Source organism: Sturnira hondurensis, unplaced genomic scaffold (genome assembly GCF_014824575.4).
Source record: "Sturnira hondurensis isolate 20B ecotype Veracruz unplaced genomic scaffold, ASM1482457v3 Scaffold0006437, whole genome shotgun sequence".
Lineage (NCBI taxonomy): Eukaryota > Metazoa > Chordata > Mammalia > Chiroptera > Phyllostomidae > Sturnira > Sturnira hondurensis.
The window spans coordinates 1,220,401-1,243,659 of NW_028079068.1; the positions used below are offsets into that span (position 1 = coordinate 1,220,401).

The 23,259-nt window shown below is 54.5% G+C and overlaps 1 protein-coding gene across 4 annotated transcripts in view; it reads left to right on the top strand.

Moving 5' to 3' along the window:
* The window catches only part of DENND2A (DENN domain containing 2A), an 89,660-nt gene that overhangs the window by 59,058 nt on the left and 7,343 nt on the right, over positions 1 to 23,259 (top strand). For all 4 annotated transcript variants that reach the window (XM_037049064.1, XM_037049066.1, XM_037049067.1 and 1 more), the window contains exons 10-15: positions 4,767 to 4,876; positions 5,863 to 5,932; positions 7,020 to 7,097; positions 10,025 to 10,165; positions 11,547 to 11,695; positions 21,934 to 22,111. In XM_037049064.1, the coding sequence (XP_036904959.1) occupies positions 4,767 to 4,876; positions 5,863 to 5,932; positions 7,020 to 7,097; positions 10,025 to 10,165; positions 11,547 to 11,695; positions 21,934 to 22,111 (726 nt within the window). The remainder of the gene's footprint in view (positions 1 to 4,766; positions 4,877 to 5,862; positions 5,933 to 7,019; positions 7,098 to 10,024; positions 10,166 to 11,546; positions 11,696 to 21,933; positions 22,112 to 23,259) is intronic.

Sequence of the window (23,259 nt, forward strand, 5' to 3'; positions counted from 1 at the left end):
AGTTCTCCAGGTGTTCCCTCTTTCAGGGTCTGGACAGGGGGTCATTAGTCCTTACGGCTGGTCTTGGCATCCTCACCACCTGGTTTTTCTGCTTTTCTGGTCCTGGAGCTGAAATTCAGCTGAGGCCTAGATGTTATCTCCAGGGAGGTGACCTTCTGTACCTCACTGTACATTGCTCGGCCAGTGTGTTGAGCTCTCTGTCTCCATTTCCCTAGTCCACTTGTCCTCGCCTACTGGCCCACCTGCAGCATTCTTGCCAACATGGTGCAGGGACTCATGGATTCGGGGAGGTGTGGGAGTCTAAGGATCACGTGGTATGTAGAATGTCAAAGTCAGGTCCCAATTAAACTATGTCAAATGAAGAAACTCCTGCTGGAGAATTTGGAAGGTCCTAGGAGTTGAGGTTCGAGGACGCAGAGCCTGGTCAAAAATACGTACTGGACTCCTGTGCTCACCATACCATCCCCCTGGTTCCCCCCCCCCCCGTGTCAACCACACGTCCCATCCTACTCTGGGGGCTCTCCCCGTCCAGCACACAGCTCTCCCTGAGGACCTCTGTGTGCGCACGCGCGGGAGCCCCATTCTCTGCTGCAGGGCTCTGACTGTGTGGGTGGGGCTCCACCATGCATCAAATTGGGGCTCCTTCAGCTAAGCGACACTGGAGAAAGCCTCAGATGGCGTGGCCTGCAATCTGTAACTTACTCTTAGGCCTGGACAACAGGATGGAAGGGTCTCCACCACATTCTGATTCCATTCAACCAGAATTGGCTGAGGCCTGTTACATTCAGCCTATTCTCCACTTGGCCCCAGGGGCTTCAGAGATGAGCAGAGTGTGATTTCTGTCTTGGAGGAATCCACACTCTGGCCGGAGGGCACAAAGTAAGCACACAGAGACTTCACAGGCAGCGTGTGACAGGCCCAGGGCTGAGGGGTTCAGAGAGCACCTGGGGTGGGGAGCTCACGTCCGGGCCCCCCAGGGCCTCCATTTGCCATCCCCATCCGTGTCTCCTGAGGCCCAGGTCCAGCTGTCCCTCCCCTCCTCTCCTGGGCCGGCCTGCCTTCTGTCCTGCCCAGAGTGGCTCCACACAGCAGTAAAGTCCCTTCCTCGGAGCTTAGGGTAGAAACTGCGCAGAAGTGAAGGCACCAGAGGCACCAGCCTTCCAAACTGGCACGTGGTCGCCTTCATCCACCTTGCCTCTGGGGACAGTCCGGGGAACGCCCCCAACCCCATGCTGTGGATGTGCCTAGATTCGGGGCGGGGGCTGCCCCTGGTGAGCGAGACTGCTGCTCAGGCTCACACTGACTCACAGGACAATTGAGAACCAGGCCGGAAGGGCCGTTCTGTCATCCTGTTTACTGACCCCTCCCCAGGCCGAGCTCAGTGTCGCCTGCACAGCAGCGCTGGGTCAGTGTTCCAGGAGTGAAGGCACTGATCGTCGTAGCCACTGAATGCTGGCTTCCAACCCGGGATCTTCAGACTCCCAGACATCCCCACTAGAACTTAGTTTGGGTGGAAAGTTGCACGTCACTGTTGAAAAGGGGACTAACCAGCAAACACATGAGGAAAAGTCACCTGCAGTCCCATTCCACCGAGATCGGCACTCAGCACTTTGTTGTGCTTTCTTCCAGTCTTTTCGCATCCTCTGATTTCCTTGCAAAACTGCGATGATACAGTGTGGGGCAAGAGCGGGTTTACAGTTTTTATGTGTAAAATAACACCGTAATTAATAAATAATAGTACAAGAATAAACTCTGTGTTTTACGTATTCACAGCTGTAAACCTACTTTGCCCCGCCCTGTACATTGTATCATTTTCTTACCATATTTTGTGTGCTGTTTTATAAACCTCTCGTTATTTATAAACCTGCTTAATTCAAATCCTGAATCATCACTTGTGGATGATATAATGCTCCATTATGCAGGTGTGCCCTAACCAAGTTACCCCCCCCTCTGCTGGGGACGCAGCTGGCTGCCAGGTGTCCTTAGCTGTGTCTTTGATGTGGCAGCGGTCATTCCACACCTGCCCTTTGCCTGCCAGGCTCTTTCATACCTTCTGCTTTTGCCCACCCGCTCCATCAGAAGGACCTTTTCCTCTTTTGTTCTGCTTCTCGCTTCTAACTCTTTTTTTAAAAAGACTTTATTTATCTATCTTTAGAGGGGAAGGGAAGGAGAGAAATATCAATGTATGGTTGCCTCTCGTGAGTCCCCTGCCGGGGACCGGCCTGCAACCCAGGCATGTGCCCTGACTGGGAATTGAACCGCGATCGCCTGGTTCGCAGGCCTGTGCTCAATCCACTGAGCTACACCAGCCAGGGCTGGTTTCTAACTCTTTCTCATGAGTTTTATGCCCCACCCCATAGATACCGTAATCAAGGTGGATCCTTCATATTTGCATGCTAGGAGTCACTGTCATGTTCCATAAATGCCTGATGTCACGCAGTTCTCTCTGTGGCAGTCCATGGGGACTGGGCTTCTCCAGCTCTCTGGGGCATTGGCCGTGTTCATGAGGGGGGTCTGCACGTGCTGCTCCCTGTGTGTGCTCCTGTGTGTATAAGAACACGTGTGTGCACATGTGGCTTGGTAGCTCATACATCAGTGACAGCACGTGTAGGCAGCACGTGTGTGTTATCTGGGGGTGGCTGCTCCGAATGGTAACTGGCCGGGCTGGGAAGGGCAGGAACCCCTTCCCTCGGAGGCCTGCTCTCCAGTTCTCTGGTGTCGTCCCCACTGTGGGGAAATGCCACTGTTCCCTCTTTTTCCCTTCTCTGTAGTTTGGGGTCTTCGACTCTGTGGCGATTAATTGCCCTCTCTCTGCCAACAAATACCATTTTTGCTTCTCTGCAACATCGCCCAACTGCAGTCAAATGTCACTGCTGTGGCAGCAGTCTGAGCTAGTGAATTATCAACTTAAAGACTGTTCCAGAACCAGATGGGATCTTCTGGGTCCTGGATGGAAGAGAGAACGATTATGCAGAGAAGAAACACTGACTGTTTGTTCTGAAAATGCAAAACTAAAGGACAGTTAATGACCAGCTTTAAATCTGTGGTGTAGACACTGCGTTTCGTTCATTGCTAGTTGCCTCAACCGTTAATAGCAGCGGCAGCTGCAGTCACACCTGATCTAGCCTAGAGGGAGTCATGCTAGAGCCGGGTCTGAAGCTGCAAACCGCCCGCCCCGAACTCCGTCTCTTTGGAGGCTGGCTTCAGCGACCTCCTCTCTGACCTTCGGCGGCCTCTGTGAAGCAGGCAGAAGGACCGCTGGCCTGCAGGCCTCAGAAATGTCTGCAAGGCTGGTTTAAAGTGGAAGTCAGTGGGAAGCTTTGAGAAACCAAGTAAGAAATCGATGGAAATACTATAGACAGAATTTAGATTATACATTACAATTTCCTCACTTCAGAAATTCAGACTCCACTCATTTCAAATACCAGGTATTTCAAATTACTGAAGGTAACTTTAGCATAATTTATTTTTTAACTGTTTACAAAGGAAATTTAATATGGAGAAACCTATCAACGACGGTGAAATCACAAAAGCCAACCACTCTTCCCAGCATTTTAAAAGCACCAGTTCAGCCCTGGCCAGTGCGGCTCAGCTGGGTGGAGCATCGTCCTTCTGTAACCGGAAGGTTGGGGTCAGATCCCTGGTCTGGGCGCAACGGGAGGCGTCCAGTCAGTGCTTCTCTCTGCCATCGATGTATCTCTCTTCTCCCTTCCTCTCTCTCCCAAAACAATGAAAAAAATATATATCCTCAGATGAGGTTAAAAATGAGTAAGTGTACCAGTTTACAAGCAAACTGTACTAATTTTAAGGCATTCTTATTTGTTTCTAAAAATTATTCCCAGAATAGCTTTTCAAAACCATAGCAATAGAACACATAACATAGAATCCACCCTTTCAGCATTTCCAAGCGTGCGGTCCCGAGGTGTCGGTCCCAAGGTGTCAGCCCCGAGCACTGGGCTGTGCCACAGGCTCCCCCACCCCCGGACGGATGGACGGACGGACGGACCGGTGCTGCTCTGTGGGAGCACAGGTTCCTGTTCGTACACGATGTAAGCAAACGTGGCTTTGAGTGGAATCTCCTCGGTCAGACTTTATTAGTTATGTTTTTAGATGAGATGATACCCCATATTTGCTGTCAGATAAATCAGAGAAAGACAGATTAGAGACTAAGATCAATTTTACTCCTTGCCCCATTCCATACTAGTTGCGTGATCGTGAATGGGTAATATCTCAGGGCTGCCTAACCCCGTGTCTCCGACAGAAGGACGTCAGGCTGAAGGATGTCTAGTTCCCTGCTGGTTCTGACACGCTGGGACTCTCTGAAGTGAGATGAATTTCACTGCACGATACAGTGTAGCTGGTTGTGGTCACTAAGAAGTGCGCCGCCGCTTTGCAGGAGGGCAGCTTTGCCTGGGCCCCGGGCTTTGGAGACGGTATCGGCCTTGCAGAGTCACGAGCCTCCTGTTCGAAGAGCATTGCTATGACCATCTTTCCTTAGTGGTTGAAACAGTTAGATTCCAGAATGCCAGGCGTGAAAAACATTTCTCTGAAGCACACCTTTTTTCTTCCAACTTCCCCCATAAGACTGTAATTAGAACTGCCCTGGGCGGGGAAAGCCTCAGCAGACTGAGCCAGGAGGGGGTCCAGGTGGTGGTCTCGACGGGGGTGGGTGGGAGGTGGGAGATGTGGTCTCGCCCCACCTCTGCCTCGCTCTCCCATGCTGGGGTTTATTCTCCTACCTTCTCGCCCTGCCCTTCTCCCGGCAGTTGGAAAGGTCTTTCAAGTTCGTGAGAGAGGCTGAGGACCAGCTGAAGGCTATCCCCCAGTTTTGTTTCCCCGATGCCAAGGATTGGACTCCTGTTGAGCAGTTTACCAGGTACGTGCCAGCCTCTCCCCTCCCCGCCCACATAGACTAGGGCCAGGACTAGAGATGGGGTCATAAATGGCAGACCCCATAAGTCAGGCCCTCCACCACAGGATCCCGATGGGCCTGGGCCTGGAGGTTTCTCTCACCGGTGTTTTCAAAAGTCTCGAAGATAAGAGTCACCTTGCTAAGTATGGAGATTCCTGGGCCTACCGCTCAGCCTGGGCCTTTGTTCACTTCATAAACCTTGCGAAGGGCAGTAAGCTAATTCTAGTCTAGGAGAAGTTAGGGAAACGTTGCCCGATACCCATTCCTATCCAGATCTGCAGAAACATCTCTTCAGTAGCCCGTGCAGCTGTAACTTGGCCTGCGCTAAGTTCACATTTCTGCTTTAGTCCACGCAGGTAGATATGGGATTGTTATCATCAGATGCTCAGCAACTGACCACATCAGTAGGCTGCACATCCTAAACATGTGAGGGGTGCTGTGTTCCTCAAAGTTGGCCCAGCAGTCTCTGCAGGCAGCCCAGGCCTTGGGGTGGCTCTGGACAGACAACCCCCAGGGACACCGCACCCAGGCACAGTTCTGGGAGGGGCACTGAACCGTCCCACTCATCCACCTCTCCCTCACTGGGTGGCACCCCTCGGTCAGTGGATGCGACCCCACCCTCAAGCTCACTGGAGGCAGTAGCCACAATCGGTGTCAGTAAATGACTGTGTTTTGTCCTGGGAAGACTCGGGTGAAAGAATTGTACGAGAGCTCAGTGTGAAAAAAAGATCTCCTTGTTCCCTCTCAGGACACAGGACCACTTTAGATCTCTCTGCCCCGGCAGACTCCGAAGCCAGAGGGAACCAGAGTCCCAGCCCAGAAATGGGCAGGCAGGACAGGGAGCAGCGCTTTGGGGGCAGCCAGCCTCCTTCGGAATGTTCTAGTTGCTCACCATGGTGTGCCTTTGTTTTGCTTTGCTTTGTAATACCCTTTCGTTTTCCCCATCACAGTGAGACGTTCTCATTTGTCCTAACGGGAGAAGACGGGGCCAGACGGTTTGGTTACTGCCGAAGACTGCTGGTGAGTACCTTTGCCTCTCAGCCAGCGAGCAGGGCCAGCACTGGCTTCCCAGGGTTTCGCCGTGTGCCACAGGAGACAGGACCGGTGTGGCAGGTTAACCGGGGTGGTTGAGACCACGCAGTGAGGTTGGGGGTTCACCTGGATCGCACTGACAGGCAGGAGCAGTGTCTGTGTCCTTGGGAAAGAAAATGCTTTCTCGTGTTTCCCACCATAGACTTTTCTCTTAAACCACATGTCCTGCCTAATCGCACGCACTGAGCAGGCCCTGGAGAGAACGTCCATGGTGGTGGCTGAGGGCAGGGGAAGACAGGGTTTGTTGCTCATGACTCAAATAATTCGGTGGCGTGTCTCCTTCCGAACAGTCACCTTTAAAGGTCAGAAGCTGGTCCCAGGACTGACCACACTAGAACACCTGAGGCCATGTCTTCTGAGGCCTGTCCTTTTAAAAATCTTCAGTAATGACAAATAAGTCTCTACTAAGTATGATTTTAGTCTTAGAAGTAGGCTAATATAAGTTAGAGTTAAGAATAATGTATGGCACATAGTAGTTCAATAACTATTGGATTAGTTAGCGAATAAAAATGTGGACAATACTTGAGAAAGTTAAGTGGGATCATAATTTCTGTTGATAAAATTAATTTGAAGCATTGAAATTGATTTTCTTTTTGGTTTGAAAATTGGCTTATAAGTCAGTTTCCAGAAAGGACTTCCAGAAATGTCTGTCCTCTGGAATTATCGTTACGATGAGTATACAATGCTGAGTCAACTCCTTAAAAGGAGCTACGGTGACCTGGGTGAGCACATCGTGCCTTTTACTTATGGTTCCCTGGGTCATACTGAGCACTCACTGTGTGTACAACACCCTTGATTTGACTCCTTCCGCAAGGTGAAAAGATTCCTACTGTGTGACCAGAAGTGCTTCCCACCTGTGGAATTAATTAGGGTATTGATAACTCCTTACCTCACCAGGGTGTCTCACTGTGTGGTTCAGGAGAACATCTGACGCACTGTAGGCTTTCAAAAACTCTTGGGCTCTTTCCCTGGGAGCGGTAGCACTCAGGATTTCCTGTGTTTCTCCCCAAAAAAGCCTGGAGGCAAAGGGAAGCGTCTCCCCGAAGTTTACTGCATCGTGAGCCGCCTGGGATGCTTCAGCCTCTTTTCAAAGGTGAGGGTTTGGGTCTCTGAGGGAGGGGGCAGGGCCCAGGAAACTCCCCAGCTTCCTGGGAGCTTTCTGTCATCTGGTTCTGCCCCGCCTGCCTTCCCACCTCCCCCTCCTCCCCTCATGGCCGCCTCTATCCTCTCAGCATGGGGACAGGAAATAACAGATGAAGGAAACTGGGGAAGGGGGGGTCGGAGTAACTGTAGCTGAGGTTGGGAGTCAGGGGACTTCCCAGGATATCCCAGAAGTTTTACATTTCTTCTCAGAAGAAGAAAGTCTTTTGTCATATTAGCTTTTGCTGGACAAAAAACCACTAAGATGAAGGGATGGGTGGGGAGTGGATGGATATGTATCTGTATATGCGTGTTGTATGTATCTGTGTTGCACGTGTGTGAGCTTTATTACCATAATAGTGCTCTATGACTGTTGAAATCTCCATATAATTTGGTCCTTTGTGGGAAAACAAACCAGTATAGCAAGATGCAGGAACTGCCGTATTGAGTTGGCCCATGCACCCCGTATTTTGGGTTGTGTAGGAGATGATTATTACGCTCTATGATGCTGATCTCAAGAATGAGATCAAATCCAACATTTGTTTCCTATACGAGCCAGACGTGAATATCTAAAGCAGGAACTTATCTAAAGCCCTTCCGGAGCATCTATTTCAGTCAGCTTCCCTGCAGAGGGTTGAAGTCTTCCATCTGCTGTCCCCAGATGTGAGGCAGCAGTCCCTAAAAGCATCCCGAAACCGCAGTCCACCCCTGCCCGCCCTGCGCCGGCATTCAGAGGAAGTCTGAGCCAGGCTGATAGCGTGAGACCTCGTGCCGTGCTAGGACTTGTACTTCTGTGACAGCCTGTTTCTAATAATTAGTGGTATCAGTGCGACCCGAGGCATGGCCCCGCCTCCACTCTTCTGGTGGCCATCATTCTACTTTGAGGCCGGCCCCTTACAGGTGCCAGCACCGGTGTGCGTTGCTGCTCGTGCGGGTTCTCACATGGGCTGGTTCTGGGGTGGCGATAAGGCTGTAGGTCACAGCCTTTGTTGTCGTGAGAATGCTCAGGAGGCTGGAAGTAAACCAGCTCGTGTGAGTGAGCTCGCCTTCCAGGGGCAGCCTTGGAATTCGCAGGAGCCCCTGTGCCGTGTCCTGTGCAGGGCACGCGGAGCGGGTAAACGTGCCAGCCTGCTGGTGTGGTGCTCGGGCCTGGGGTTTCTCTCAGCTTTGTGGCCAGGGGTATTGTAAGAGTGTACTGCCGTGACTTGCCGAAGGCCACACAGCGAACACTCGGGAGAGGACCAGAAACAGGGCTTTGGCCAACTGATTCCTAGAACTCAAGCTGTTTTCAGGTGAGAGGCAAGGATGACCAAAAGGGCAGACAGTCCTTTAGTGCAGAAGGGACTCGCCCATAGGAAGACCCGCTCTCAGAGTCTCTGAAGAAGGTGTTCCATTAAATATTGCCACAGTGATGCCGTGTAGCAAGAGCCGTTCATTCTCCAGACGTGCAGGTCAGCTGGCATTTGGCTCCACTGACCTTGCTGGGCTCACTCGTGAGCGATGAGTAGCTGGGGGCTGTGATCTGGGCTGGCTGATCTCTGTGTAGGGCTGCACGTCCACGTCTGGGTCTGGGCTGCACACCTGTCATCCTGCTCAGACAGCGGGCTGGCCCGCTGTGCCCTTCTCCCGGCTGTGCAGAGGCACAAGAGAGCACGCAGAAACACAGACGCCGGCCTCCAACTCCTGGGCTTGGCACTGGCCCCCCATCCCACCAGCCCCTTGCTCCTTGACATCTTTTCATGATTGTTTCCTCACGCATCCTTTATTTAGATATTTTTCCCTGAATTGCCTCCCCTCCCTATAAAATTATTTTAAATTTTTTGTCATATTATTTCCTTTCTATTGTGCTAAGGTATATGTAACATAAAACTTACACCCTGACCATTCTGGAGTGCACAGTTGATGGACATTAGGTTTGTTCACGCTGTTCTGCAGTCATCACCAGCACCCGCCCCCAGAACTTCACTTCCCAGACTGAAACCCACAGCCCCGGGCAGCCACCACTCTGCTTTCTGTCCCCGTCAGTCTGACTACTCCAGCATCTCACGTCAGTGGGATTGTACAGTGTCGATCCTTTCATGACTGGCTTATTTCACCTAGCACGTGTCCTCAGCTTCCTCCATGTTAGAATGTGAGTGGAAATTTCTTAACATTTTTTAAGATTTTATTTGTTTATTTTTAGAGAGAGGGGAAGGGAAGGAGAAAGAGAGGGAGAGAAACATCCACTGGGGACCTGGCCCGCAACCCAGCAGGTGCCCTGACTGGGAATCAAACCATCGACTCTGATTTGCAGGCTAGCTCTCAACCCACTGAGCCACACCAGCCGGGGCAAATTTCTTAACTTTTCAAGTCTGAATGATATCCCATAATACGTGCACACCACGTTCTGTTCACGCATTCATCAGCTGACGGACACTGGGTTGTTTCCACCCTTCAGCTGCTCCAGACTGCGCAGCTGCGCCTGGGTCTCCACTTCCGATGCTTGGGGTTTATGCCCAGAGGTGGAATCGCTGCATCGTGCGATAGTTCTATTTAATTTTGTAAGGACTGCCATACCATGTTTCAAGTTTAATAATAAATTTTATTTAACCCAGCATTTCCAAAATAGCATCATTTTATCATGTAATCAATATGAAAAGTCATTGACATTTTACATTCTTAACTTTGTGTTTCGAAAAACATATAGTGCAGTGGCTTTTAGCATATCTGTATGTTACTCCCACTGAGAACGCCCAGTAACTCACATGGCCAAACCCAGAGTCGAGGGAGGCAAGGAGCTACACCTCACCCCTTACTGGGAGGCACCAGGAGCAGAGCCACAGCCGGCGCCCTGAGGCGCCCTGACTTCAGGGGAGCTGAGCTGCTCTTCCGACCTTGCAGATCCTGGATGAGGTGGAGAAACGCCGACGCGTCTCTCCTGCGCTGGTGCAGCCCCTCATGAGGAGCGTCATGGAAGCCCCTTTCCCAGCCTTGGGCAAAACGATCATTGTCAAGAACTTCCTGCCAGGAACGGGAACAGAGGTGAGCAGTCAGGTTACTTTCCTGTCCTGGGGCGGAGCGTGGGGCGGGGTGGGGGGCAGAGTGTGGCCCAGACAGACAAGGCCCAGCGGTCTGAGGGGCTGGCTTCTGGTGGACGGTCACCTCCAGTGAAGCCCATCCGAAGCCTAGTCTCTCCAGCCCCCAGAACTCCACCTCGGCCACACGTGTGGTTCTTTGCATGACGGTGGCCTCGCAGGTCAGGGACCTGCACTGAGCATCTTTGGCTTCTCGTGGCAGCCCACTGCATTCACGTATTACACACAAACCTACTTACGGTTTTGGTCTGCGTCACCTCTGTCACTGTATCACATGAAACAGATTATTTTCCGGGGAAGCAAGCTCAGGCACTTTTTATTCACCCTGGGCTTGGAAGCGTGTCCTTGTCCTTGGCTGGGCTGATGCTTGATGCTGGAGCTTGTTTGCATTCTTCCCGTTCGGTGTTTGTGGCTCTGTGGACCTCAGAAGGCCCATCCCATGCAGACCTGGGGCTCTGGCTCCAAAGGCCCTGGAAAAGCAGGTTACCTGTGGAGACAGGGAGGGATGAGGATAGGTCTGGGGCATTCTGGAACAACCCAAGTTCCCAGCACAGAGAGGAGCCATCTCCCTGAGGCTGGAGAGCCACGCCTGCAGAGGCAGCTTGGCCACCAGGGCCTTAGCACCAGCGAGCCCGCCATGCCGCAGCCCCTGTGCTGAGAGTGAGAGGGGCAGCCGCTCACAGCAGAAAGCCGTGTACGTGAGGACTGACCAGAGGCGAGCTCAGGGCCGTCACAGCAAGTGCAGAATGAGAAGACACACACTCTCAGCGTCTAGGTGGGAAGGCACCACCTGGGGAGGGCTTGGGGTGGGCAGTCTGTTCAGAAACGCCTTCTAGAGGAGGGGAGTCTGGGGAGTGCTGCTTCAATCTGCCAGTTCTCTGCATGAGCCTGGGATCCACTCTGGCAGGGGACATTCCCTCTGGGACAGACACTGGCTGTGGGGTGCTAAGGGATAGCATCTCGTCACCAGTCATAGAACTCTGGGTAGTGCAGATATGTCATTGCCAGGAGAGCCTCTGACCGTTTGGGGCCAGGGGCCACTGCTGCTGCCATCCACGCTGCCCTCTGACCCCCCATGAATGCCATTTTAAGGACATCCATCTCCCACCTCCATCCACGCTGTCCTCAGTCTCATTGCTGGGTATGGGGCACGTGCTTCCCTTCCAGATGGTCTCCCCCATCTCCTTGGTTCTTCCTTTCCCCGGTCCCTTTGCCTTTTCCCTTTCCCTTTGCCCCTGCCAGTGGGCCACCCCTGCTGAGGACGACTGGATGCGTGAGAGGCCTGGCCAAGTAGGCCACGCCCTCACGGCAGCTCCTTTTCCCGGCAGGTGATTGAGCTGTGCCGCCCGCTGGACTCCCGGCTCGAACACGTGGACTTTGAGTGTCTCTTCTCTTCTCTCAGCGTCCGCCACCTGCTCTGTGTTTTTGCCTCCCTGCTTCTGGAAAGGAGGGTTATCTTCATCGCCGACAAGCTCAGGTACCTACCCTGGCGACTGCTGCTGTGGGTGGGGGTGGGGCTGACAGGCAGTGTTAGGCTGTCTGAGGTTGGCTGAGGTCGGGAGGCAGGTGATGGCTTGGGGTTGCAGAGGGAGCTCCTCCAGGGCGACGGGGAGTCACTGGGCAGCAGAGACCGCAGGTTCGGAAGCACACGAGTGCCGTGAGCCGAAGCAGGCCTGCACTGCTGTGCCATACTTTCCTGGTGTGTGGTCTGATCTGGTATTCGGTGCGTGGTATTTTCATTCCTTCTGCTCTGTGTTGGGCACCCGCCGTGTTCTGGGAACAGGGGGGAAAGGCAGGCCGTCAGGGAGCTCTTGGTACATTGTAGGGACAGGGAAGTGAGCAGACACCGGTGCTGTGCAGTGAGGCTCTCGAGAGGCGGTGCGTGCAGGGGACCAAGGAGGGCACTCCCTCCCAGAGCAGGCGCCTTCCTCCTGAGTCTGAGACAGTCCAGGCTGAAGGAGCAGTCCCCTCGAGGGTGAGGATGCGAGGATGCCGGAGGCGGAGCAGAAAGGAAAGTGGAGTGGGAAGTGAGGAGCCGGCAGAGATGGCAGCCAGGTCCATGGCAGGGCTGTGGGGCCGCGCTGAAGAGCGCAGGCGCATCCTGAAGCATCCCCGCCGTCCGTGCTGAAATCAGTCACGGAACCTCACAAACTCACTGCCCAGTGGACCCTCCCACCACCACGCTCTAACGGCACACGCAGGGATTACCCAGGCCGTGTCCCGAAACAGGGGAAGTCCAGAGGAGATGCAGATGGGGATCTGGGCTAGGTCTGAGCTTCTGAAAAGACTGAATGCCTGGCACGTTCATCATCCTGAATTGGAGCCTCTGTGCCTCGGAACGGAGGGCACAGAAGCGTGAGTGGCAGCTGCTGCTGCAGAAGGACCAGCCGACCAAAAGTGGGCGGGGCCTGCTGAGAAGTCCATCTGGAGAGCAGTTCATTCAGCTGCCAGAAACACAAAAATCGAAGAACTGTGGTTTGGAGAGGAAATACGCCTCTCAACTCTGGAAAACAAAAGGGAGGAAGAAGAAGAAGAGGGAAGGAATGGGAAGGACAAAGTGAGGGAATGTGGAGCTCATCAGAGGGCGTGGTGGGAGATGGAATCCAGCCCCCGCCCCCCAGCCATCTGGTCACCTCACCGATGCTCCCTTGGACAGCAGCCTCTTGGGTCTTCCCAGCGCTCTCCCACCACGTAGTCCCGCTCGCTCTTCACTTTCAGTGTCACGGTTGCTGTGCTCCCTGGTAGTCTTGTTAGTCACCCCGGGGGGACAGCCCTGTCGTGGAGCCTACAGCTTGTGCTGGGCACTGGGCAGCTCTCCAGGCCCGGGGCTCTGGGGAGTTCAGACCAGAGTTCTCAAGGTGGGGGCCTGGAAGCCAAGGATGAGCAGTAACCCTTCAGTGCCTGGGATCGGATTTCATCAGCGCCCAGTCCTGTCTGTGTTCTCTGGCAGCCCATCTTCAGGCTTGACTTTGGGGGAGGGAAAGGGGCCATCTCAGCAAGGCCTAGGCAAGCAGGGAAGGCCTGGGGAGTAAACCCATTGGCCACCAGGGGCTGAGATGGGGGCGGACAGTCCCCCAAGGAGCTTGCCACTGGGTTAAACATGTTAGGCTCCAGGAGGGGTCGGCCTGAGAAAGTGTCTGAGGAGAAGAGCGTGGCTGGAGAGAAATGGTCCAGTCTAGGGCCACAAGGCCCTCTGGAGAGGAGAGCAGGAAGGGAGGGAGCCTAGTCAGAGACAAATGCATCCCTGGTGGGCAGCAAAGGGGAGGTGTCAGGGGGCACCAGAACACCTGGAAGTGCTTAGGACAAAGATGGGTGGGAGGGGACTTGGCCACCTCTACCCTGTCCCTGGGCAGACCCCTGGGTTGTCATGCGGACCCTGGAGCAGCCCAGCCCCCAGTGCTGCTGTAATGAGAGACAACAGAAGGTGGGGGGACCCTGTGGCTGTGACTGGCTCCTGCCCGGGTTCTGGGGCAGCTCTGTGGAGGAGGCAGTCACCCTGCACTCTGACTGGAGGGACTTTGGAATTTCTCTCCTCACCCGTCTTCATGGTGCCTGGATTCTCCCTTCAGAGATTTATCCTTTTCAAACACGAGGAGGTGAAGTGCCAGCTCTGGCTCTGGCCGAGGGTGAGCGCTGGGCAGCAGGGCCCCTGGGTGTTCTCCTTTGTGGCAGCTGCCAGATGTGGGCCACCAGGGTTTTTGTGGGGGAGGAGGAGGCAGCAGGAACACAGATTAGGCTGGGCCCAGAGCAGGGCCACGGCGTGGTGTTTATTGCCTGTGCACACGTGTGGGTAAGATACCTTTGGTACATTTTTAGACCTTTTTACGCTTTCAGACGTGCATGCTCATCTCTCATCACAGAGGGACCACCTTCCCACAGTAGGGAGGGACCCCAAGCACCCTCTGCTGTTGGCCCTGGGTCTCCTCAGTTCTGAAACACAGGCTGGTGTGCTCCCAGGCCCCTCATAGCTCTGACTGGTTAGGGCCCCGCTGTCTCATTGTCCCCAAAGGCAGCCTGTGTTTGTCCTGTTACAGATGGCTCAGTGTTCCCTCTCCTGCCCAATAAATTATCTTTCTACCCAACACTAGTTCTGAGCAGACCCGAAGAGGTAGAAAGATAAACAAGCAAAGACCCACCGAGCCCTGAGCCCAGAGAAGAAAACACAGCAGGTGGGTCCTGGTGGGCAGGACCAGGACCCGCCACCCCCGCAGCCGCAGGCGCGGAGGCCGCAGGCAGGCGGCCTCTGAGCTCTCATGACTCCGCCTACAGGCTCTGCTGTAGGAAGCTCAGAAGCCCAGAGGTTGAGTTGCTTTGCGGGAGCAAGCGGTTAATGGGGGAGCTGGGGTGGAGAAGAGAAGGGCCCCAGTGGGGTTGAGGGCTGTCTGCCTGCAGAGATACACACATGAAGAAAGTCTTTCTAAAAACGCACTGTGAGGATTTCCTTAGTGCTCGGCAGTCGGGCCAGAGTTGTATCCTGAAAAAGCCAAGACACCACGCTTTTCTTCCCAGGGCCCCTCCCTTATGCCTTCCCGCTGGGGCCCCAGTGAGACAGGTGGGTCTTGGCGACCCCCAAAGTGTCTCCCAGCTCTGAAATTCTCTGATGACTCTGTGGGCCTTGCTCTGGGCCTTCTAGGACTAAGCTCCTTAGTGCCTGTCCTCCCAGACAGCCCGCGCAGAGCCTGCTGAGTGCCCCTGCCCCTGCTGTCTGGCCCAGGCCTCCCCCCCTGAGACTCCTGTGCTTCCCAGGGTGTCCCAGGGACAGCCATCTCATCAGCCCAGCTGTGAAAGGGGATCGTGGGCCACACAGTTCTTGCGGGGCCGCTGTGCACAGACGCTCGGTGACTCTGAGCAGCAGGAAGGGCATTAGACAGAAGACCCTCCATGCTCGCCTCCCCGGCTGATCGGCTGCGTTAGGTGCCGTCTGGGACCTGACTGGAGTGGCTCAGTGGGTGGGAGCATTGTCCTGTAAGTGGGTCTTGCGTTCGATTCCTGGTCAGGGCACATAACTGTGTTGCGGGTTCGACCCCCCGTTGGGGCATGGCCCCCAGTTGGGGCATGTCCGCCAGTGAGGATTTTAAAAAAAGTCATCTGGACAGCATGTCCTCGCACTGCTGCCTGCCAGGCGGTGCATCTGGTCTTGGGCACTCCCGAGCTGGGGGATGCTGAGGACTCAGTGTGCACCCTCAGCACCCTCCTTCACCTATCTGTCGTGGCCTCTCTCCCGGGATTCTCAGGCACACGTGGCCTCCCCGGGCCTCGCCCTGGACTGTGCTCAGGAGTCGGGCGCGTTCTCCACCTCCTCTTGCAGCTCGAACTGCATGTTTCCAGGGGCCCAGGCTAGCCTTCCTTTAGGGGTCTCTGCAACCCTCACTTGTGCCCCCTCCCCTGACAGGCCACATGGCTGGTTCAGGGAAGTCTGGCTCACCTGTAAGACAGTGACTTAGCTAAAGATCAGAGCAAGAGAGTCCACCAAAGAGCATCGTGCATCTGAGGTTCCAGAGCAGGGAAGCCGGAACTCACCTCTGTCCACCAGCCGGCTCCACCTAACGGTGCTCCTCCCGGAGCCATCGGCCAATACCGGCTGCGTCCAGCTCATGGGAAAACAGCTGTTGGAAGTCAAGGGTCCTCTGGGCGGGCCGTGACGAATGGCTTGGGAGGCAGTGGCTGGCTGCCAGTTGCCTGGCCTGGAAAAATCTACGAAGAAAGCCTCCCGCCGAGTTGGAGCTGGTGCTGTTGTCCCTGTCGCCCTGGCGCAGCCGCCCCCACGGCATGTGCACCGACTTCTGGCCCTGTGCAGCCAGCAATGGAAGCAAGGCGCCTCGTTCTTCCAATTTCAATACCACAGCAGAATGCATGGGAACAGGGCACGCCAGGCACTTAGGGAGTGGCCCCGTGACACCCCAGGGTGGACGTCGGCCTGCTTCAGGCCTGCGGTCACTGCCGCCAGCACCCTCCCCACCACGCAATTCACTCGCTCCCCGCTGTCGGTGAGTCTGCCCACCGAGAGAGGAAGCAGCAGAGAGTGCGGCACGTGCTGCAGGAGTTACAGAAGCGTTGTACGTGGAGCCAAGAACCTGTCAAACTTAGTCTGACGTTTTTGCTCCGTTTCATTTGTAGGGTGGACGTTGAGTGTTTCTTACGCTCTGTCGAGCTGAAGTCCGACAGAGGGAAAAGAAAGCATGTTGTCATAATGACCCAAATAAACATTTCCCTGTACCCCTTTCTTCATTTCCCTGGTGATAAACTTTTTTTTTAGTGAATTAATTTCCATTCCCAAAGTTCTGGTAAAGTCTATAGACAAGGCTGAATAATAAAGTCATGACTGCACATTAACAAATTTGTGCAAAAGTTTTAGGTGGGACAGAGGTTTTTGGTTGCTTGCTTTTTTAAAAAACAAGCAAAAGTTCATTTAGAAGTTCACAGAGGCAGTAGGAGTGAGCCGGCCAGGCTGTGTGGCCTCAGGAGAGAAGTTCCAGAGGCCCAGGGAGGGCCCTGGGGGCTCAGGAGAGACTTGGAGGGTGAAGGGAACAGCCTGGGGGGAGGAGCGGGGGAGGAGGGAAAGGCCTGCTTCAGAGAGAGACAGACGGCTGACCAAGTCTTTGGTATTCAAGAAACTTCCTTTTTGTCTTTTACAGTTAACACTAGACGCTGAGGGGACAGACTGCCAGCTAGTGATGAATCATTGTCAAATCTTGACCAGTGCTGGAGTTTGAACCTTGGCTTTAACATGTGGGTGACTGCACAAATAAGTGCGTGTGTAGCTGGGCACCTTGTCCTTGTGGTCCATTCTAGTCAGTTTCTGTAAGCTGCAGTGGGGTCCCGTGGCCTGTCCGGAGGCAGCAGCACCCAGCCATGTCCGCCCTCTCAGAAGAAGGCTGGGGTGGCGAGCGCGCCCTCTCCAGGCCGGTGACAGTGCCCAAGGCCAACCTGAGAGTCCGAGCCGCTGCCATTGTGGTGGTCCGGTGTCCAGAAAACTACTTTGGAGGTCCTCAGAGGCTGACGGAGTGACGTACAGGGGTGGGCAAAAGTAGGTTTACAGCTGTGAGACTGAAACACAGCTGACAAAGCTGTTGTCGTAATAGCCTCCGTGCTTTTCTCCACACGAGTAACTGTCAACCTACTTTTATCAATCCCACACACTCGATTCAGCCAAGTCCTACCAAAAAATGCAATTTTAATAACACAGTAGCATCAGCCTGATTACATACTAAGTGTTACCACCTACTTTCACCACTAAGCACCCTAAGCACCACTACTGTGCTTAACCCTCTGTCCCAGCCAAACTCCCACTGTCCCTCTCCCCCGCTTCTGTACAAATGGATCCCAGCCTCCCTTCTGGTGTCCCTTTCCTCCACCCCCCCTATAATGGGAGCCAGCAGCCCGGCGCCCTCCTGGGCCTTCTCTCAGAAACTCTGCCTCCCCTCCCACCAGCGGATTCTCAGTGCAGCTGTGTCGCAGGCGTGCCTGGAGAGCCACCCAAGCACCCCCAGAACGGAAGACTGTTCTTGGCACAGCCCCCCGAGACCACCAGTCCTAGTGGTGGCCTCCACCCCCACCCAAGGCTCCTCGCTCTCACAAGGGGAGGAATAACCTTTCGTTAGCATTCGCAGCAGGGACTGAGAAAAACACTTCAGCTACAGTTAAAATAGTCCCTCTTTTCTCCTTTGCCACTTATTTTAGGGAAAAGGGTGCCTCTAGCTGATTATTTGCAGAATTTGACCTTCTGCTGTTTCAAGAGGCATTTTTCACAGAATAGTAATGGGGCCTGGAGAGCAAGAGAAACGAGCCACCCCTCGGCGTGGGCTGCCATGGGTCATGGTCCTGGCGCCAGGCTCCGTGTGCACTGGCCAACGAGGCACTCCCCAGAGCCCGGTGTGCAGACACTTAGACCCGGCCCCAGCGGGGCTGGGCTACCTAAAAAACAGACCAGAACTACTGGTTAGGACAAGTAGTCAACAACAGTGGCAGCACCAACCTACCTGGCCAGCAGGTTACCCAGTTGAGTTGTCATTCTTTGTCCTCATAACAATTGAATATAGTTGTCCTTTAGCTCACTGGGTTCCAGTTACCCGAGTGAATTTTATCTTTTCTTTCTGCGACATGTATTCACCCACCCTATGGCCCTGGCATTGCTTACCATTTTTTTTAAAAAACTGGTTCCAACTGCCTTCATCATTCAGTGGGTTCCTACTCATTGCAGCTGAACCAGGGCCTCCCAGCCACCCTCTGGGGACCTCCCTGCCTCCCCCTGGGGCCTCCCCGCTGCCCTCTGGGGCCCGCCCAGCACACCAGGGCGGCAGAGGGCTTCAACCCGGAGACACCGAGTGCTGTGCTGTCTCAGCAGACAGAAGGGAGCAGCCGATCACACTTTCTCCTTCTAGGGATGAGGCCACAAGGAAGTGCAAGGGCAGGAGGCCTTTTCTTTGAGTCGGAAAAAAAGTTAGATTTATTTTTCTATTGCGGCGATTGAGAAAAACGCAGAGGCTCTGGCTGTGCCTCTTCTGGCTCCGTTCTTCTCTCTGCATCTTTCGCCTGTTCCTGCCCTGCCCCTGCAGAATTCACAGGGGACTCATCCCTGTTCGAGCCTCCAGTTCTTTAGCTTTGAAATTCAGACGCGCTCCATCTCCAAGATTGCTCCCAGACCAAACATGCTGCGGTTCCGTACCTTCCCTGGAACCCAAAGGGCTGAGACCACAAGTCCGAAATGTAAGAGGACTCTCAGCCTCGCCCGCTGCACTTCTGTTCTCTCAGCAACCGATTCCGGTGAGCGTTTCAAGGACGCGTGGCGTGGGCCACTTGTGAGGTCTGCTCGGAGTCGCACGGTCCACTTCCTTCTCCCAGTGACACTTAGAACGTGTAACACACGTGCCATGAAATGAGGTGGTTTGACATAAAAGATTTCTTCACTCAGGGAATTCTTTCTCAAGGACTTTTAAGGGACTCCCTCTAGTCCCTTGGGAATGAAAGCCAACATCCCCATAAAACATGTACATGTCAAACTTCCACCGCAACCTTCGTTGGAAGGCTCCCCATCACTGGCTTCAGACCCCGTCACTGCCGTCTCCAACGACAGGCCCTGCTCACACTCGGGCCCAGCACGTGCAGCACGCAGGTGCACACCGTGTCGTGTACAACTGAGAGTGCAGGAGACTCTTATTTCTGTCCTCCTCCTTTTGTTGTCGGTTTAAATGCTCCTGCCACCCACTAAAATGATTGCAGGGCTCTCTAAAGTGGGCTGCAGACGACAGTGAGAAACAGGCTGGTCGGGACACTGCCCCTCCCGTTTGAATTCAAACGTCCTTTGAATCTAACCTCCTCGCTCTCTAAGGTGGGGCCCGCCCGCGAGCTTTGTGCACCAGCCACACGGGAGCACAGACTAGTTCCGGAGTCGGAAAGCAAAGTAAATGCTATCCATCTCATTATCTGTAGATCGAGGGAATTAAACACAAATGCCAAGCAGTCCACCGAAAGTATGAATAATCTTGGAGAAAGTGGTGCCTTTCGGGGGGAAAATGTTTCAGCTTTGAGAGATCTTTGACAAACGGAAGTCACTTCACCCCACACTGCTGACCGAGTCATTCACATTACTGCTCACTGTGATGTAGGTCCTAACTAAATTTCTCTGTCTCACTCTCTACTCAGCTAATAGAGAAGGTGTTATGGGGATCAGAACAAAATATTGGGGTGGCATCCTTCTCATTTTGGGGGTGACCATTTGAAAGAAAAGACAGGGACTGAATACCATTGAAGTATCTGGTGCTGTGCTTCTACGCAGTGTTTCCTGACTCCAGGAAGGTGGATTCTCACTCCACCGTGAGAAGGATTTGCAAAGAGAGGGGACTGGAAAGTTAGGGGACTCACACTGGTAAATAAACAGATTCTGCATTACTCTTCTCAGGTCCAGGGCCCCCCAAAATAGGTGGGGTGGCACAGAAGACTAATGTCTGTTTTAGGGTGTCTCAGGGGGTGCTGGGCTCAGAGGAACTCACTCGGCAGCTCAGTGAACATTTTTGTACGTGACAGGAAACTTACCATATTGGTCATTTTTAAGCATACAACTCAGTGGCATTAAGTATGTTCACAGTGTTTGCAGCCATCACAAATGTCCACTTCTAGAGCCTTTTCTTCCTCTCAAACTGAAACTCTGGACCTATGAACCCCCTTCCGCCTCCCTCCGCCCCGGGCAACCTCGCCCTACTCCCCGCCTCCAGCCCAAGTCCCTCTGTGGAAGTGGGGTCACACCACGTTTGTCTTTCACCGGCTGGCTGGCTTCACTTGCTAGCCAGTGTGCTGTAATCACCTCTTTTCCCCCGGGGTACGCCAGCACTACGTGGCTTTGTCAGTGGGCTCCGGAAAGTTTCATGACAATGTGAACACAGCCGCTCAACCTCACGGGGACCCAGGAAAGGAGCAGGCGCGTGTCCCAGCCCAGCTTCCTCGCAGCTTTCCCTGAGCTTAGCCGGGCTGAGAGCCAGGGCCGGGGCTGGAAGATGTCCAGGCAAGTGCCCTGCTGGCCAAGGGGTACAGGACACAGCACACCCTCGGGAGACACCCCCGGACCCGCAGTTGAACTTTGTTCTTCCATTGCACGCACTCCTCCCGGCTTCTAGAAGCAGCGCATCAGTGAGAGGAGGGAGGAGCCGTGGTACGCAGGCTCCCTGGCTGTGAGGAAGTGAGGAAGCCAGTCCTCACTGTCTGTCGCAGGGGGGCAGTGTGATGGACACCACAAGCCATAACCCTGAATAATCCCCCTTTCACTGAGTAAACAGAGCGGGAACCCAGGCCAGGCCCTTTCGAGGAGGTGTGGGGAGTGGTTAGGAAGGCGCGAGCTTGCCAGCACGCTGTAATACGGTCATTATTCTTTAAGGGGTCTCCTGTAATGAAGAAAGAAAAAGAAACAGTTCTCAGAAAGTATATATATAGCATAAACATTTTAAAAAGAGAGAAGCTCCCATTCTTTCCTTTATGTTGGTAGTTCTCTAAGTTTTGAATTTTGGGCCAGGGGTAACGGGACATGGGTTTCACTTTCACAAAACAGAGTTGGCCTCTGATGCTGCCCCGTGAAAACCTCAGGATTCCTGGTTTTCCCTGACTGCAGCAAGGTGGGCAGCTTGGCTGAGAGAGTGTGGGGATGAGAACAAAGAGAAGGCTCGTGTTAGAGTGTAGCCCATCTTTGGCCCTGAAGCAGGAGGTCGCTGGTTCGATTCCTGGTTCGATTCCTGGTCAGGGCACATGCCTGGGTTTGGGCCAGATCCCTAGCTGGGGGTGTGTGAGAGACAGTCGATCAATGTTTCTCTCCTTCTTTGTCTCCCTCCCTTTCTCTCTCTTTAAAGGTAAATAAAAATATATATAGCTCATCTTCAGTCGGAGAGTGAGCATCCATGAGAAGACAGGCCCTGGTCTCTCTGGGTGTGGTTTAGAAGGGGGGGTGGGAAAAGGGGTGGCAGTGAATGATTTCATACACACCGTATGAGGATGGGACTCGCACGCATGCAGGCTCACTGGGGAAAGTGGGCCGGGCATTAAGTTTGCGCCCTGGCCACGTCTCGAAGCCTCACGGAGGCTGCGTGTGCCTGGAGTAACCTGTGTCAGGGCTCGGTTACAAGACACACCCGATTTGTGCATGAGGCGATTGCTCACCAACATGCCTTTGGGGTGGGGGGCGAGTGTCTGTCTCCGGCGCCCCCTGACACGCCCCCCCCTCTCCCACTGCAGCACGCTGTCCAAGTGCTGCCACGCGATGGTGGCCATCACCTACCCCTTCACCTGGCAGCACACCTACATCCCCGTGCTTCCGCCCGCCATGGTCGACATCGTGTGCTCGCCAACGCCCTTCCTCATCGGGCTGCTCACCAGCTCGCTGCCGCTGCTCAGGGAGCTGCCCCTGGAAGAGGTGAGCTCCCGGGAGGCCCCTGTCTTCTTCTCGTGGGGGGCAGAGGGGAGGTCCTGGCTCAGGCTGTGCAACAGATGGGAGCAGGGGGCCCCACAGCTTTGTCTGTGAGATAGCCACCCCCTCCCCTGCCCCTCCCTACCCCCCCGTCTGCAGCTAGGTCCTTTTTCGTATCAGTAAAAAGGCAGCCACCAAAACGTGTTTGACGACCAGGTTCTGGGTGTTCAGGGTTGCATGCAAGTGCAGGAAGTCCCGCTGGGTGTCCTGTGCTTGTTTAGCCCGTTCCTCTAAGGGGCCTCTGTCCCGGGTGCCCAGAACCTCTGACAGTCAGAGAGGAAGCCACCGGGACTAATGCCACCCACTCCTGCACCCCTGGGTGGGGGCGCACCTGGCCCTGGAATTCAGCCTGGGTCCCTGGATGTGGCTCCTCTAACGGCCTGGGTTGTCCTCACAACTCATTCATGTTAACCAGCGGGCTCCCATCTTCGTGGGTGTGTGAGCTGTGAGAAGCTTGGAGACCCTGTGGTCCCTGATGAGGCTCAGTTCAGTCCCAGAGGGTGTTTGAGAAGGAAGGAGAAAGGGGCCCCGGGATGTGTAAGAGCCACGTTCCAGCTGTTTGTGGAAACCTGCTGCCACCCATGCCCCCTGCTCCTCCGCCCTCGCAGCCAGTGACCTGTGCTGGGGCCTGAAGGAGCGTCCCCCTCTGGGAGTACTGCAGGCAAAAGCCCTGGGCCTCCTGGCTCCTGGCTGCGTCCGAAAGCCCTGACTGAGGAGAGCGCAGCACCTGCAGCTTGCTTGACTCTCCGGTTGGATCCACTTCGAGGGGCTTCTCCCCTCCTCTCGCATGAAGAGGAGTGGCCAGGCCAAGTGGGTATCTGGGAGGAAAGAGAGAGAACCAACCCCTGGGTGCAGAGAGGCAGAGTCAAGTGGAGGAGGAACAAGTGGGGGCCTCTGGCCTGTCCCGCCCACCCCGGTGAACCCGCGCACTGGCAAAGCCGCACTGGCAAAGCCGGCTGAGAGGCTCTGCCTTAGCCCGTTGGGGGCAGGGCAGGGCAGTGCACCAGCCCGTGGCGCGCACACGTTCCAGCCTGCGGTTTCAGTGCTGAAAGCGTGGGGCTCAGGAAAGCCCTTGCCCCCACCTCCCCCCTTCA